This window comes from Megalops cyprinoides, chromosome 11, assembly GCF_013368585.1.
Source record: "Megalops cyprinoides isolate fMegCyp1 chromosome 11, fMegCyp1.pri, whole genome shotgun sequence".
Taxonomy (NCBI): domain Eukaryota; kingdom Metazoa; phylum Chordata; class Actinopteri; order Elopiformes; family Megalopidae; genus Megalops; species Megalops cyprinoides.
Window position 1 is genome coordinate 17,123,645 of NC_050593.1, and position 17,709 is coordinate 17,141,353.

General features: G+C 43.9%; 1 protein-coding gene across 2 annotated transcripts in view; it reads left to right on the forward strand.

Annotated features, from left to right (window-relative positions):
- LOC118785654 (leucine-rich repeat and calponin homology domain-containing protein 1-like) overlaps nucleotides 1–16,073 on the forward strand; it is a 56,678-nt gene extending 40,605 nt beyond the window's left edge. Inside the window, exons 15-21 of one of the 2 annotated variants that reach the window (XM_036540476.1) lie at nucleotides 233–289; nucleotides 561–630; nucleotides 2,383–2,496; nucleotides 6,704–6,813; nucleotides 7,280–7,417; nucleotides 8,072–8,149; nucleotides 15,865–16,073. In XM_036540476.1, coding sequence (XP_036396369.1) covers nucleotides 233–289; nucleotides 561–630; nucleotides 2,383–2,496; nucleotides 6,704–6,813; nucleotides 7,280–7,417; nucleotides 8,072–8,149; nucleotides 15,865–15,978 — 681 coding nt within the window. In that variant the 3' untranslated portion in view covers nucleotides 15,979–16,073. The remainder of the gene's footprint in view (nucleotides 1–232; nucleotides 290–560; nucleotides 631–2,382; nucleotides 2,497–6,703; nucleotides 6,814–7,279; nucleotides 7,418–8,071; nucleotides 8,150–15,864) is intronic. The other variant, XM_036540477.1, reaches the window with a different exon arrangement.
- The last annotated feature ends 1,636 nt before the right edge of the window (nucleotides 16,074–17,709 follow it).

Consider the following 17,709-nt stretch of genomic DNA (forward strand, 5'->3'; position numbering starts at 1 on the left):
TGGTAGTATAAAACAACATAACTGCCCTCAGTAGGAGAACAAAACTGGATTGTGTCTCAAGGCTTTTCATTCACATCCAAAAATAAACTGAACCCAGAACATCAAAATATGCTTTGCTACTGAGGAATAACTGGAAATGTAGCCCGGGCGTAAGGCCAGCGTTGACCACGCAGGGGTTGGAGGAGCACTGACCTGCTCTGCCTGACCGACAGACACCCTGTCTCTCTTACAGAAGGAGCTGAGCTGCCAGGGAGTGCAGAGTGACGCAGAGAGGAGCCGTATGGAGGGGGTAAGTAGCATTCTTCCCCAGCTCTGCCGTTTTCAAGGTTCTGTTTCTACTCTGTTGCACTGCTTCACCCACGCAGACATCAGGCATCAGCTGTAAAGCTCCCCGTGACGCAAACCTGAGAGAGCCCATAAACATGCCCAAGCAGGGGAGTGAGGGAGAGTGTTTTATGCCGTTTGGAATTCTGTCTGTTTGGCTCGGTCTGCTCAGAAGGTGAGATGGATTACAAAGAATGTGTCTGAAATGTGCGATGTGTTTCTGTTCGGTCACCCAGGGAGAAGACAAAAGCTCAACCATGTCTCCCACGTTTAACTCGCCACCCTTTGGCCTGAAGCCAAGATCAGGTGAGTGGAGCCCTGGTCTTTGAGCAGGGTCAGGGCTTGAAGAGTGGGGTTGGCAGTGTGGGTGGGTTGGAGGGATACACTTCTCCTGAAACTCTCCACTGAATTTATACACATTAATACACAGCAGTAAACAACCCCAACCCTGGGGGGGCACAGCTCTTCTCACTCCAAAATCAACTCCTGTGTCAGCAACCCTATAAACTTGACCTTTGACCTTGCGCCACTCCACCTCTATCCTCAGAAGCACCCCCAACATTATCAGAAACAGTCAGAAATCCAAAAAAGATGACAGATGGAGCCCTGGCCTTATAACTACAAAAGAGTCACTGTGGAAATCTTTTTTCTTGGAAGGATTTATTTTCCCTTGGTTAGATCCGCTAGAGAAGACTGGGCCTTTGTCTGACTTTATGGTGCTGTTGCCAGCTAGTCACTCCTTTACTGCCCGGCTTATCTCCAGCAGACAAGCATGCCCACGGCAGTGAGGTACTGTACCAGGGACACAGGCTGTGGCCTGGCCAGAAGTGGCCGTGTCCACTAAGCAGCAGCAGCAGTCTGGTTGTAATGGCCATTCCCAGTGAAGATGGATCATTCTTCCGATGGTCCCATAACATTGACACAACATTGCCAGGATCATCGCATGTTTGCTGGGAAGACGCTGACATCAGAAACTGGACCCAGGGGTCCTGAATCTTGAGGAGCAGCGATAGTGGTGGGCTCTGCTGGAGAAGCATCCTCCCAGTACACAACATCACAGTGTCCCTCACTTTGTGGGAAAGTCCTTCAGTAAGACTGTGCCTTCAAATCACCATAGTCCCAGAGTTCCCTACATATATCTAGGCCAAGGGCTCTGGGGTCCAAGGGCAGAACCAAGTTCTTGCTTTTATTTTCAGTTTTTGTTTTTGCCCACAAGGCAACAAGAAGCAATCTAAACTGCTGGCTGCCTTGAAGTGTTTTTAAGTCATTTTGGGATGCCTATCCCACAAATGTAGTTGATGTAGGCAACCACTACTAGCAATCCTAGGTCTTTAAGATACCATAATAAAAAATTGCTAGGCATAAAAGAGGATCAATTATTTTTGCAATGCCTGTAATGTGTGATCCATGCCTCTGCTCCTTTGGGTTTATCTGAAGGCTCTGGGTCCAGTTTCACTGAGATGGCAAATACAGCTGCATCCCATCATATCTGCGCTAATAAAAGTCGACCTAGCTTCAGTAAAGACCGCAGCTAGACTCTATGAAACGTGGCTTTAAATGCTAACCTTAACGGCATGTCATTGAGTCAGAACTGTGAAAGAGCACTAACATTATTTTTATCCTCCATGTGTTTTTGTTTCTTTGTGTTGTGTTTTCATGGCATTTCCTTTCCATCTCTTTCTGTTGTTGCGCATTCTTCCTCTCACTCTCTCTCTCCAATCATTGCATGGCTTACCACACTAATTCCACTGAACCGCATCCTTTTAAACCTGCACATATGTTGTATATTTGAAATCATTGAATCTGATCCGTTTTAACCTCGCATATGTGCTGTTCGTTTGAATCTCACGGAATCACACCCCATTTAAACCTGCACATATGTCTGCATATATGACCGTCTGCTGCCTGTGCTTCCCTTGTCCTTGGTTCGTTTCGTTGATTGATTTCTTTAATTTCCTGATCTACTAATTATTTCTGGGGTTGAATCGACCTGGCTTATTTCACTCCGCCCCTCCCCCTTACCTCCCCCTGCCACGCCCTCCTCCTTTTTCCCTCCAGCCCCAACTTCGCTGGCTTGCTCGCCCCCGCCCTGTCTACGCCCCCTCACACAGGCCCCACCCGCTGATAGAGACACCCTCAGTAGCCCAGATGAAGGAGACATGCAGAGCAGTGGTAGGTCCTTTCTCTGTCCACTGTTGTGTCCCATCAGAGAAGGGAGAAAAGAAAGCACACGGATGGTTTCCTGTGCAAATACTATTTGTGTGTTTGTGTGTGTGTGTGTGTCTGTAAGCTGTGTGTGTTTATGAGTGTTTCTGCACACTGTATGTGTTTGTGTGTTTCAGTAGGGTGTGTGTGTGTGTGTGTGTGCGTGTGTGTGTCTGCAGGCTGTGTGCAGTATGTGTGTGCTTGTGTGTTTCTGCAAGCTGGGTGTGTGTGTCTGGTGGTTGTGAGGATGGACCTTGATCGGTACCTGAGACTGTTGTGTCTCTGTGTTTCGTTATTTAACTTGCTGCGGTTGTTTGGAAGCACACGTATGACTCCAGATGTAGATGAAGCAACTCTATGAAACCCAGCTGTTTTTTCAGTCTCTTACCAAGCACTGGACTATTCAGATAACTTTTTGCTGTTGTGTTATATAACAAGGAGTTTTCCCCAGTCAAGTCCATTAAGTCCTGTTAAATGATGCATGCTGTTTGTTTCCTAAAAACAAACGCAGTCAAACTAAGCACTTAGGTGAAATGAGCTGATTGCAGGACTGTTCTGTATTCTGCTCAAATGGCGCCCCCACCCCAGATAAACATGTGTGGTACCCCTCATGTCCCTCCAGCTGGCTCAGTGATGCCTGGCAAATCTTAAGGACCCTGCATGCAGAATCCTGGCTAGAGAGGTACTGTCCTCTTCTGCATACTTGCAGCTTTCCTATTGCTCTTACTGGTGAGGTCCCAATACTGCAGTGTCTGGAGAAGTTGGCTTTATGCAATAGAGCCCTATGCATGTATGTGTGTCTGTGCGTGTATGTGTGTGCATGTTTATGAGGGCAGGCTGTGTGTGTGTCACTGAGGTATCCACACTGTTACACTGTCGAAAAAATCTGGGAACCTGATATGGTACTTGGTAAAAAGCATATTATTGCCTCATATACACTCAGTAAATTTGTAAAGGGAAATTTCATAAGCTCATATTGCCAGAGATCAGGTTCCTAAAAGTAGACCTGATACCATTTATTGTGGGGTCGTTCAAAGTATTCCTAGTTATTTATAGACTTTATATTCTGAGCATTAGATAATGGCCCCAAAGGGAATATCATCCTACTAATGGAATGGAAACAGCTTAAGAAGCAAGTGGCTATCAACACTGCAACTCCCCTGAAGTGCCTCATATTTCATTTCAGATGGTTAAGGATGTCTGAAGTACAAAGTTTCTCAGAATCTGTCAAGAATTCAAATGTATTTCAAGGTCTCACTTTATGAATAATTTTTCTATAACAGTGCTGTAATGTTGTAGCAGCATGATAATGCCTTAGTGTTTCAGCAGCAAGAATGCTGTTTGTTAGTGAGCACAGGGAGTTACTAGAAAGTGAATCACATCTGGGTCTGTCAGTGTGGAGGGCAGAGGTGAAATTTGGGGGAGATTGAAACAGTCAATGACTAGCAAGCAGTCCAAGCCTGACCATTATAAGATGACAATCAGTAATGCATAACAAATAAGCAGTTAGACTACAAGGAGGTGGCATAATCAGCAATCTGTGAACTGTTCAGGCTCTCCGGGAAGACATGATGCAATTGATAATCAATGTGCAGCCTGGGTCATGCCAGGAGCAGATGATACAATCAATCTCTTCATGTATTACTGCCTTGATGCAGAAAATAGTACTTTCCTTGTTTCTGAATGAATCAGCAGACACGTTAGCTGCCGTAGTGACCCTTGGCATACAACAGAACAAGCTTACAAGTTGTTTACATGCTGCAGTCTTACAGCCTCATTGATATCCTGATCAGTGAGTACCTAAAGTCTCTGATTTCTGTTCAGAACCTCCAACCTGAAACAGAGTGCAGCTGTAGGTGACATTGAAGAGCAAACTCCCGGGTCTGTAGTGCTCCGCTCCTCCCCTTTGTATGACTGGGAGAAGCTCTGTCTGCAGGGCTGTGGAAGGAACAGAGGTTAATGGAAGGGCATGCCTCTGGGTAACTGAGCCACTTACACAGAAACACAGGAGATAAGCCTACCTCTTCCCATGTGCTCAGGGGGTCCTGTCCTTTAATAGGAGACATTCTCTGTTCCTAAATGGTAAGGAGTGCACCACATTACTCAGAGCAAATGAGCCTTGAAACTCAGACACTGCTAGATTTGCTCCTGTTCTTTATATTGAGTGCTTTTCTTCTCCTGCATGTTCCCTCTTGCCCAGGCGCCCCCCCTGGCCCGTGCCCGGCCTGGGAATGTGAGTGCTCACGTTCACCATGCCCACATTCACTGTGGCAGACAGGAGAGGAAAATGCAGGCATCTAGCTGTTTTATTACCCTGCCAATGCTCAGTTTACTGGACTGTGCACTTGAGATACAGTACCACTCTCCCTCCTTGCTATACTAATCTCGACAGTACTATACAGCATAAAGTTTGTAACTGTCTTTTTGAGCGACTTCAGTATTGCCCTTCCTTCTCAGTTTTTCCATTGGGTGGCATGTAAAGTGCAGTATATCAATTTCTGTAACTCACTCTCTCTGTATCAGTAGCCAATAGGGAAGGCCGGAGATCAAAGCACTTGGCGCAGTATCAGTCTTGTGGTAATATACAATGGCAGTCCCCAGACAGGTGTCTGGTCACCGTGGGAGCTACGGATAGGTGACAGGTATTCCAAGCAGGTGGGACTTACACCCAGCATTGCTGTGGCCTCTGCCACCACCTCTGTTTCACAGAGTAAAGGTCCCACAGAAAATACCCTATTTTCTTTCACGCTGTAGTCTGTAGCTTCCAGCAGCCTGCCAAGTGACAAGGGGAGCTACTTGTTGCTGGATAAAACTTAAGGATGGATGCTCCTCCTTTTGTCCAGTAGGGAGTAAGTTCTGAGATGGTGAAGGGGACAAGTGCAAGTAGTCTTCTGCATCAGTAAATACATATAATGAGAAGAAGTACTAAAGAAGAAGTGTGATGTGTGGGTTGCTATGTGGGAGCTGCACTGTCTGAAAAGTCCCTCTGTGTTGCACGAGGTTTTCCTTCTCTGGGGTTGTCTCTCTGTGTTGGCCTGTCCTTCTCTGGGGTGTGCTGTCTCTCTGCTGAAGGCTGTGAAAGGCTCGGTTGTTATGCTGAAAGAGGGACATGCTGGGGAGGACCCTCAGAATCATGCTCGGCCCTCCTGCTCACACAGAGACGCTGAGTGGAGATCCCTGTCTCCCTAACTCAAGTCCTAGCGTGTTTCTAGGATGTTGCTTTGCTCTGGCTTTTATTTTGAGATCTTTTCAGATGCCCTTCATGATCCAAGCCTGCCACACTTACTGGTAACGATCTCCCCTCTATTGTGTGACGGATTCGTTTTTATCTGTATGATTTTGGATGTAATTGTCCCTCAAGGAGCTGCTGCATATCATGGTGCCCAGATCATATCTAGAGTTCAGAGTCCTCCTAGCAGTCTGGGTAAGTTGGCTGTACATAGGCCTTTCCAAGTGGCCAGCAAGTGTATTACAGGGCTAAAGAAGTGGTCTCAGCAGATGTAGTTACTGTATATGCAGTATAGTGTGGACTGGTTCATTGGCCTTGGGGGTCCACTCAGGACTTTAAAGATGAGATCTACTGCCTGTGTGCTTCAATGTATTAATAGAGATGGATAGACCTAATGGACTTAGTAGGAGTTGGTCATCAGGCTTGCTAGTTTAATTCATTATTGCCTTAAAGATACATTCACTATAATTCAAAAGTCAATTTTTACATGCTGGAAGTTAGTTTTCGCTCCTTGTTCTCACATGTTAACGTCTCTAAATTTTGCAGTAGTACATGCCCTGTACATATGAAGGTTGGTGTTCTTGAAAGAACGCCTTGACGGTTTATTTTGTGTGTGTTTACCAACTGAAAAAGTCAGAACTACAATAATTCTGCTGTTATGAGGATAAAAGGGTAGCCCTTAATTCTGTTTGGTAAACTGATATAAGACGAAAACCATAATAATATAGTTTTCTACATCTTTTGCATAGTCTTTAAAAAACTTCTCTCAAATCAAAGGTAATCAGCACTCACACACATCCTCAGACAAATGAAGACTCAGTGCTTGCTCCACTCTCAAGGGCAGCCATGACAGTACACCCCACACGCCCTCTCTATTTGTGTCTGTGATGGTGATGTCTCACTCTGGGCTGTGCTTCTTTTGCCTCATTCCTGGGTGGGATGCAGTCTTTCTGAGGACCTCCAAGAGCCTGGAATCAATGGACCCCCAGTTCACCATTCGCCGCAAGATGGAGCAGTTGAGGGAGGAGCTGGAGCTGATGGAACAGCTGAGAGAGGTGAGGATCTCCTATAGCAAGGCATTCTGTGAGATCTCTTTTTAATATTTTTTTTTAATGGCATGACACTAGTAAATAATTATGCACATAATTACCTGAAATCATCCCATAAAGGTCACTTTCTCACTTTATCTGAATATATGCTTACCAGTGTGTGTTTAGATGTATATGTATGTTTACCTGTACAGTATGTGTTTATGTTATGTACACCATGCATGTATGTGGTTTAGCTATGTTTACCATTGTTAAGATTTGTGTCTGCGCATGTATACCTGTGCATATGTGTGAAAATATATGTGTGCTTACCTTTCTGTGTCTACTTGTGTACATGTGCATATACCGTACCTGTGTGTTCATGGTTGCTTTAGCTGTGTGTGTTATCTGTGTGTGTGTAAATGCCTGTGTGTTCGCTGTTGGATTAGCTTTATGTTTACCTGTATGTCTTTACCTCTGTGTGTCCCTGCAGAGCATTGAGAGCAGACTGAAAGTATCGCTGCCTGAGGACCTGGGCGCCTCCCTCATGGACGGGGTGGTGCTGTGCCACCTGGTCAACCACATCCGCCCCCGCTCCGTCGCCAGCATCCACGTGCCCTCGCCAGCTGTGGTGCGTCAGGGGGACACATTACACCCCGTATGAGGGCTGAGTTCACACTGCAGCTCTGTCCTACTCCAGAGAACATGGACCTTGAATAGGAGGCTCATAGCTAATATGTACCATTCTCATTACAGTATTGTGACTGAAAACTGTGATGCTGGGGGCATGTTGCTATAATGTTTTGCAGAAATGTTGTGAGAATGTTATGTGTTTACTGGGTTGTTGTTTCCTGTGGAAATTTGTAATACCAGAGCTCCTGACTCAACTCTTACAGTAACTAATTGGTACCTGTGATTTAATGAGAGCTGAAAAACCTTGAATTACTGTGACCTTCCAGGATGGGGACTAAACATTCCTGCTGTTAGATCAAAAGCCTGAAAAAAATATAGTATTAGAGCCCTGTATATTCAATGTAAGGATTAGAGTCCTGCGCTCTGTACCTGAGACTTTCAGGTCACAGGTGGGACATTGTTGCTGTCGGTTTACCTTGACTCAACTAGTACAAACCAAGTTGTATGAATGGGCTGTGTCATGTGTAGGATATGAAATGGCAAGCACTCTGTGAAGCTCTTGTAGAGGCTAAAAATAGTACAAAATAATTAAACAAACTTCAAGCTTACTTCTATCTTTTTTTGTCTTTTAACCCTCCCCTGTCCAATCCAGCCCAAACTGAGTATGGCCAAGTGCCGAAGGAATGTTGAGAACTTCCTAGATGCCTGCAGGAAGATGGGTGTCCCGGAGGTGAGTGACACACTTCCTCTACATGGACAGGGGACCCCCAAGGACTGACCCTGGATCAGTGGTTTGATTAGCTGATTCAGGATCAGTGATGTTTCCCCTGGACAGAACACACTGGGTAGAGGGGTGGAAGGAGGAGCTAGTGCTGGAGCAACCCTCGAGAAACTACTTGGTGTGGGTGGGACCAAATTCCGCTAGAATATGAAATGCTTCTATAAGATGGTAAACTTGTTTAATCTGTGGTCACCTCAGGCTGGAGCCTGGGAAAGTCTGCAGACAATGTCGGTTTTTGATCCCAGAACTAGCTGCTCCTCAAGCCCTGAGAGAGACTGACAGCACAGGGTAGTAGTGCAGCATCATCCCACTCAACCTGCTGTCATGACATGGCTTGGGCTTCTTACACATCAACCCATTTTCTCAGACTCCACTCCTGCCAGAGAAACTGTCTCCACTGCCGCAGGTACACGGAAGGTTTTTCATAGAACATTTCTGTTTCTGCTTCATAGCCATACAAGGTAACAGAAAGCTTGTGAAACCATTATGTGTTAGCTGGGATATAAATGATACCTTTTTTCCACATCCATTGCTAGAGCAAATTGTACATCTTATCTGCAAAGCAAGGGGATGACAAGAGGATGGTTGACTTCCAAAAATCTAAATTGTGGCTTTAATAGGTATTTGAATATAGTGTGGTTGATACGGTGCCCTGTGTTAGATTTCTCCCCTGGATTTTGTTATTGTGTGTTAGACAGAAAGAGAGTTACATAGATATAATGATGACAGGTCCAGTACCAGTTTCCCGGTCAGTTTGTGAAGTAAACTAAGATGGGTTTTGGTGGGCTGCTCTGCAGTTCTCTGGTTGTTGGTGGGGGATGGGGAATTACACGTCTCAGATTAACATCACAAACCCAATCCCACAGCTCCTCAGGAATGCCAGTTATGTTGGCCTGAGTGGAGATGCCCTTTATAAACTCTTTATAAATAGACCTCTAACCAACAGAGCAGAAGTCATGTGTGCCCAGCTAAGTCAGTAATGGCTCTCTTCAGTTAATTAAGAGTATTTGGAGAAAATAAGAGTGCACTGACAACAATAAGTTTCGCATTATCTGTCTCACACCCACACCAGGATAGCAGTCAGTTATACTGGCTTTGTTTGATTCACTTAGCATTAGGAGGGGAGAAAATAGCCAGTGGCCAAAGTCCAGGGTTGTAATAAGTGTCTTGGAAGGAATTTGGGATGTTTTCAACAAACAAAAACATTCCAATAAAAGATGCTACCTTTATGCTACCCATATTTAGAGTTGCGGTCAGCATCTATGTAGTCTAAAATGTGTTTTAAATAGTGGGTAGTTCATTAATATGTTGGCTGAAATATCCTGGACTGTTTTTCCATGCAACTAAAGACCATGTATGGGTGAGCAGGCCCCCTTTTTCAAAACAAATCCTTTAGCAATTGGGAGATACTAGAAATCTTTTCATACTTTGCTGTGTTTAAATGAATCAAAACTTCCACAGTGTGCAACTGTCTTTGTTCCTTCAGTGGTATTTCCTCTTGGAACAGGAAGACCGCCCTGTAAAGTAGGCCTTTAATGCTAACCTGAAAACAGACCTGCCTGCAATGAATGGGCTCTCATCATAAGAGAGCTTCAAGGGCAGATGACAGCAACCAGTAGGAGATAAACATGGTTGACTCAGGAAGGGTTCTGAGTGGTATGTCAGATATTGTTGTATGAAAAGAAATTTATGAAAATAAATTAATGCTGCAAGCAATAACCAAAGGATTTCTTTCTTGTATGGTATCCTTATTTCCTTGTTTGAGGTGAATGGAGATTTATGGTTTAATGTTGCGGTTGGACCTTACACAAGAAGTAAACTCATTAATTTGTGCTTCGAGTGCAGTGTAGGAAGGGAAAGCGGTCCGCTGCCACTAACTCATCAGTGTGGTCAGTGCTTCTCTAATTGGACTTATGGGCTCTTTTCACTGTGTAGAGTGAGTCTGAATGAAGCTCCTCTATCATTGTAGACTGTACTGTAGCTTCGGGTTTATTATTACTGTAGGCTGTACGATAGCTTCGCTGACTGTTGCATCTGTGTTACTAAAGATTTTTCATTAAATTCAGCCATGGGTTACACTCTTTTGACTTGAGGCAATGTTGAGATCTCAATAGGTTAGTTCCATGCCTCGGGTGACTGATGTCACACTGTGCGTAAACGGACTACTCTTCATTTTATCCTCCATTTTATGTCCTTGACAGCTTTGTGCGTACCTGACTTTTCTGTTGCATCTAGTGTAAAAGCAGCTTCTTGCTGCTAAGTCTTAGCATTGCTTTCCAGCTGAGAATAACTTCCCACTGTCAGTGATGTTCTAGTGTTGCTTTGACTGCTTTATGCTTGCTTAGACGAAGTTTGTTGTATCCGTTATATGCTTTTTTCCAGATCAATTTCCATGCAGTTCAGATTGATATCCAGGCTGTGTGCCTTAATTGTTGTGGCTGAGTAATCTGTTGTATTTGTTAGTGTTCCTGGTTTTTCAGTAGCACTCAGGCAAACTAATTTTCTAGCACTGACTGTGTTCAAGAGGGCCTCTGTGATAGGAGGCAAAGACTGCTCCAATAGGGGTTTGGCAATGTGTAGGGTAAGACTTAAGGGTGTTCCTTTGACTGCTGTCTGCGCAGCTGCTAGTAGAACATCATCCGACACCTTCACAAAGGTTGAGCGGATGTGACATCCCCAGCTGTGGTGGGCCCAGGAGAGGATCACCGCTCTTTTAGGAGGATACCCTTCTAGGTATAAATGAGTATCCACTGAGGTATAATTACTTGTGCAGGGGAACTGCTAAGTGCTGACCTTCTCTGGAAGTTTGTAACCCATGGTTGACTGGCATAGTTAGTTAAGTCACCAGGGTTCTATGAGCAGAACTGCTGGACCAGTCCTGGTCTTCACCATTTCTCCCTTTTCTCAGAAATAAAGAAGACTGACAGACCCATTCACAGACTGTGTGGTATTATATGGGACTTCTTTAATATTAAAATCTCAATAAATAGTCCATGCATTGCTGGTATAGCAGTTCTGCTCATAGGACCATGGTAACCAGTGTCCTGTTGCTGTGGATCATACTGCAGCTTCCCTGTCATTGTAGAATGCCTCTTTATTGTTGTAAGCTGTGTAGTGTCCTCCCAGTTGTACATGGTTCTGAAGCTTTAGCATTACTGTTGACTGACCTGTAGCTGTACTGCCGTTGGTGCAGCTAGGAGTTGACTGTTACAGCCAGCTCTGCTTGGCTGCAGCTGTAGTCTTGCTTGTAGACAGTAGACGTTTTTTGCCAGTCAACGTAGCCAGCTTTGTCCCTCACTGCTCGCTAGCTCGCTCGCGCTTCACCTCTGTTTGGCTTCTGTGTGTCTCTAAATGCATGCCACAGACAGACACACCCACTGCACAGCGTAGCAAGGTAGTCATCTAAACATCCAACGCTGCTCACATCTCTCCGCGGCCGACACTCCTGCTTTTTGAAAGAGAGACGATGTCTTTTAACATTCTGACTGTTTTTGAAGTGCTGTCCTGTGCTTGGGCGTACGGAATTCTTCTACCAATTGGTCATCCCTCCTTTTGACCCTTTTCTAAAATGACAGAGCGGTCATGTGAACACTGACCCGTGAGTGCTGGTAACGACAGAGCCCTTCTGAGTTATAGTGTCTGTAAGCAAATGAACTCAGTGACTTTCAACAAGTAAAAACCTGCTTGACTCAGAAGGTGCTTCAGCTGTTGTCTTATCTCTCTCAAAAAGCAGCTGTGTGCGTTGCTGTGGCGACCCGCAGCCTGCGCAGTCCCATGCCCCCTCCCCAGCACCAGGACACACTCTGCACCACTGAGCTCCTGTCAGTGTTTTAATCTCCTGCCTTGTTTTTCTCTGTCCTCTGATGGCCACCCCTTCTTCCTCCTCCTCTTCCTCCTCTCTCTGCTCCGGGCCACAGTCTGCCCTCTGCTCCGCATATGACGTTCTGCAGTCGGACCTGCGGCCCGTTCGGAACACCGTCCTCGCCCTGGTGGCGCTTGAGGCTGGCAAAGAGAGCATGGGCAAGGGAGAGGGCGCGGGCGAGGGTGCGAGCGAGGGTGCGAGCGAGGGTGTGAGTGAGGGTGTGAGCGAGAGTGTGAGTGAGGGTGTGAGCGAGAGTGTGAGTGAGGGTGAGAGTGAGGGCGAGGCCGGGAAAGTGAACCTGGCCCCCCAGGCCCCGTCCCCTCCGGCCCCATCCCCCTCCTGGTGCTTCTGGGACCTGATTGGCTCTAGCCTCTTGCACCTTTTCTGCCTGGTCCTGCTGTTTGTGGCCTACAGCTGGAGTGAGCTAACATAACAAGCCTGCATGAGCCACCAGCTATCAGAATCTTCTTCCTACTCCTCTTCCTCTCCTCTTCTCTCCAGTAAACACACACACTCTTTTCACCAGTCCCAGACCCCATCTCAAAGGAAGAGGCGCTGCCCTGGCAACATTGCTGTGACTTTGCAGCAATGTTACTCTGTTGTCAGAGTGCTACAGCAATGTTGTTTGGATCCTATGAGTTAGCTGGGAGAGACAGTACTGTACAACAGACACACACACTATGCAGCAGTTGAGGGAAAAGGCCATGGGATGACTCTGCAATAAGCCACACCCACACATTCATACTTCATCCATGCAGCTGTAAAGGACCTTTGTCTCTCTGATGATCACTGAGGCCTTCTTAGGTTCTGGACACATGTTCACTTTTCTTACAGTCACTCCAGCCTTGGTCAAGGTAAGCAATACACCTGAGGGATTGGTTGTGTATTTTTTTGTATCTTTCATAAAACATCAATAGAACGATTCTCATCTTTCCATGTACCAACAGAAGACACTCACCACAAAAATACAAACTTAAAAATAAGAAAAAAGGTAACAATACTGCACTAAATGTTTTCTTTATTACAATAAGCATGAATGTGAAGCATTTGATTGAATTGATCCTGTAGCAAAAGGCACAGAGCAAGTGGCTCATTTGCAGCTTGGACAAGCACAGTACCCATTGCACAGTTTCAATATTGCACATTTTACACGTTCTGAATATCTCGTTAACATTACTATTATTGCTGACAGAGCCCCCTGCAGACTACACTGCTGTTGGAGCCTGGGAATAAATGGCGTGATTGATGTCTTTTATATGCTAGCTGCTTCCAGAGCAGATCACTGTATGTGCAGAAATTCGCCTGTCCTGCCTGGGCTAAATACAGGGGAAATTCACAGGCTCTGATTGGTTAAGGCTAAGTCAAGGTGAACGTTCAAATGTGAACGGTCAAGTCCTAGACCATTGAGACCCTCCAGTGTGAAATATTCTTAGTGTTTGATTTGATTTTGTGCTTAAGCACAATGGTGCGGTCTGAACGCAGCTTGTGGACCGTGGTATCTGAAATGACTCACCAGGGGGGTCTCTGGATGTTCTCCACAGAGCGAGACGTGCAGGCATTTCACTTTCAGTCCACATTATACAACACATCAAACCTGAAATACATTGAAACTCACTTCTTGTATATCAAAAGTGTTAGTGAAGGGGTTCCAGAAAAATGGCACCCATGAAATTATGTTCTGATCTGTCCTGGTCCATAGCCCTACATGGTTTCATGCCTTTAAAATGTTTACCTTTATTATATTATTACATTTTCATCTCTAGAAGGGGTTCAGTGAACTTACTTTAGTTATCTTAATGTTCTGTAAATATTTTCTTTGTATGTATTTAACTGAAAATACACTAATAAATCAGAACAGCTTACACAGCATTGAAACTGAATTGAAGGGCTTAAATATTGTGAGAGTATACACCTGCTCAACATGGCTCTCCTAAAAAAAGGAATGTTTCGGTCATTCTTATTCTGCCATGGCAGACAGCTATACTGACACAACCCCAAATGGAAGTATTGTCATCTAATTCCTTCCTCATTTTTCGTAGTAGTATGAAACTCATATAGGGAGAGGACTCCCTTGCCATGCTGAACACTAAATTTGTTCTTTTTGGACAGAGTGCAGAAAGGTCTGACTCCACATTATCTTGACCTCTGTATCTGATTGGTTCTTGAATCCTTCATTCTGAAAACACTTGGCTGCCTTGTTAGATATTTCACTGTTGCCATGTCAACCTGCAAGTCATGCAGTGTTATTGCAATCATTATAATGTTTTAACATGCTTCTGATGTTTTTGTGATGGTTGTATTTTTATGACTTGTATAGCTGATACTGTACATTTCCCAGTGAATAAATGTATAGTTTGGGGTTTTTTCTAACTTGTTTATTCTGAGTGGTCTTGTTCTGTTCCACTGAGCTGTTGTAGTGCTATAAGTGATAACCTTTTCTGCATATCATTCAGCATATCATTAGGGAACACTAAGAATGTGAATGACTATAAAATTCACATAGACGATATAGATATAGATATTGATCCCATTGCCATGGTATTTCACTCCAAACCTTTATAAAAATGAGAGACTATGGGAAAAACAAAAACATATGTTTAGAGTGTGGTGTGTCTGAAGTGTTATTAATAAGTATTGTGCTCTGTGTGAGATTATGAAACTACACTGACACAAACAAAAACACAAACATATCCATGTGTTTACATAGCTCATGACAAGAACTGATTACACAACCTGGCAATTACCATGGAAGAGTGTGTAAAGTAATGATAGAACTCTAGCATCCTGGTAACATGTATATTTTTAATTTTTAATTAATCACTAACATGCAAATGAACATGTACATATTGTGTACATTATGATGCCAAATAGATAAACAAATGTATTTAAAAATGGGATGAAATAATTCTTTTCTATTGCTTCTCCAATTTTTTTGCACACTGAGAAAGACAAAAATGTTAGTAGGAAATAGGAAAGGAAAGTGTGTATTAAGATATTCTATTCCCAGCTGAAGAGAATATGTCCCAGAGAAATCAGTGTCTCACCACAAATACATGCTCAATGCCATTGATTCAATTTCCATATATGTTGCTGTAGATTGCAAGTAATACACAGAGTGTAGGAGAATCATTACATTTTTCTAGTGGAAACATTTATTGGAAACACAGAGGTCTACCAATGAACTCAGTTATTTATGGGGTATTTTACTATTATCACAAATTATCATTCAATTGATTTCTGTGTACAGTTGTCAGGGTTGTACGCCAGGGCATGCATCTGATGCCATTTCCAAATTCATCACCAAGAAGCAAGTGCCTGTTGGTACCAGTTGAACTAAATGTGCCATTTCAAAGCTGATACAGCATCCTATGTATCTTACCAAACTGTGGGAGCAGTTTATGGCAGTGCAAGGACTCTCCTGTCACATTCTGCCTTCTACCCAGATGTGAAGCAAATGTGTCCCTGAGTTGAGCTGAAGGATTGATGAAGAGATGAACAGATTTCTGTCTGTTTGGTTAGGCTGGGAGGATATTATGCAGCACATTCTTTTTTCTCTGTGTTTCAAAGTGCATTGAGTTGATTATCCATGACATCTGTAGTCTGTGGATGGGAGGGAAGGGACGGTGAACACACACACACACACACACACACACACACACACACACACACACACACACACACACACACACTTGCTTATGTGTTGGTGTTCTCATTGTCCTTGTTACTTGCATTTCTGATTTATTTGTTTTGTCGTGCTGCCCTCTTTCTGTCTTCCTTTTTTCTTCCTTTCTCTTTGATGTAGGAGAAGTTGTGTCTGCCCCATCACATACTTGAAGAGAAAGGCCTGGTAAAAGTGAGCATCACTGTCCAAGCACTAGTGGATGAGACCTGCACCAAACAGGCCCTGTTCACGTGAGACTAGGGAGCCCTGGAAGGAGCAGGCAGAGAGGTGCTGCCGAGGGGGAAAGACAGACAGACAGACAGACTCCAGAGAAGAGACACTTGTAAAGAAGATTTTGTTGCCCAAGTGAATCAATGATTTGTTTGTTACTATACCTCCTGAAATATTACTGTTTTCTAAGGGACTGTATTTTTCATACTTCGGAGTGTAACACATTTAATGACTCATTTTTAGCTTATCATTTAACAGCAAGTGGCACTATCCTGGTAAACACAAACACGACTCTTGAGTTTATTTTTAGGAGTTAAGTGCACACACACACACACACACACACACACACACACACACAAACAACAGTATCTCCTGTAGTAGACCATCTTCTTGTTTATGAGCAATCTTAAACCTGCACATCACAGAGAGCTTCCTTATTTATATTTATTTATTGAAAGCCATCCAGCTGGATGAAAGATGTAAGCTATACTTTGAACACAGGTAATATATTTTGCTGAATGTTGCTTTTTTGGGTTTGTATGCACACCTTTTTCATTATTGCCAGGATATCACAGCATTATGAGAACAGTAGTAGAACATTGTATGACTTCTATGTAGCTATGAGTGGATATTCATGTCTCTGGAGAGGCTCATTATAATGTTATGCTTCGCTCCATGGATGCACTTCAGTGTGTGTGTGTGTGTGTGTGTGTGTGTGTGTGTGTGTGTGTGTGTGTGTGTGAGAGAGAGAGGACAGTATTGGGACAGTATTGTTCAGTTTTTATTAGAGTAGCCCTGTTAACGTAGGACACAGATGGGCACACAAATAAATGCAGTGCTGATGATGTTTTGAGAGATCCAATTATCCATTTTTAAAATGTCACTCAATCAGTTTGGTCAATCTTTACATTTGTCATTAGATAACACAAAGTGGAGGAAAATAGTCAATTATATTCAAGCTTTAAAGAAGTGAAAAATGAATGGCACAGCATTTAGATATGGTTTAAAGTTGTATTTTGCACTAACCTGTTTAGTAATCTGCATACAAGAGATATTGCCCTTTTTGTGGTGAGTGGATGCTAAAACTGTATTAATATTTTACCACAGGCTTTGCAGTCATTACTAGTATGTGTGTGAATGTGCACATGGCATGTGTATGCATGTGTTTGCGTGTGCACAGGTATGTATGTGTATGTTCTTTGTGTGTTTGTGTGTGTGTGTGTGTGTGTGTGTGTGTGTGTGTGTGTGTGTGTGTGTGTGTGTGTGTGTGTGTGTGTGTGTGAGAGTGTGTGTGTGTGTTTCTACGTGTGTGCGTGTGTGTGTGTGTGAGAGTGTGTGTGTGTGTGCGAGTATGTTTCTCTGTGTGTGCGTGTGTGTGTGTCTGTGTGTGTGTGTGTGTGTGTGTGTGTGTCTGTGTGTGTGTGTGTCTGTGTGTGTGTGTGTGTGTGTGTGTGTGTGTGTGTGTGTGTGTGTGTGTGTGTGAGTGTTTCTATATGTGTGTGTGTGCATGTGTGTGTGTGTGTGAGTGTTTCTATATGTGTGTGTGTGCATGTGTGTGTGTGTGCTGGGGATGTCTGCTGTTCTTGCTGTATAAATGTGCATATTAATAAAGCTGGGTATCCAAAGCTTGAGCTTTTTCAAGATTCAGCAGCAAATTTCATTTTTGCTGGATAGATCTGCCAGTTGCCAAAAATATAAATTGATGCTATGACATAGGACGGTAATAAATCAAACCAGATCTACACTGCCTGGCCA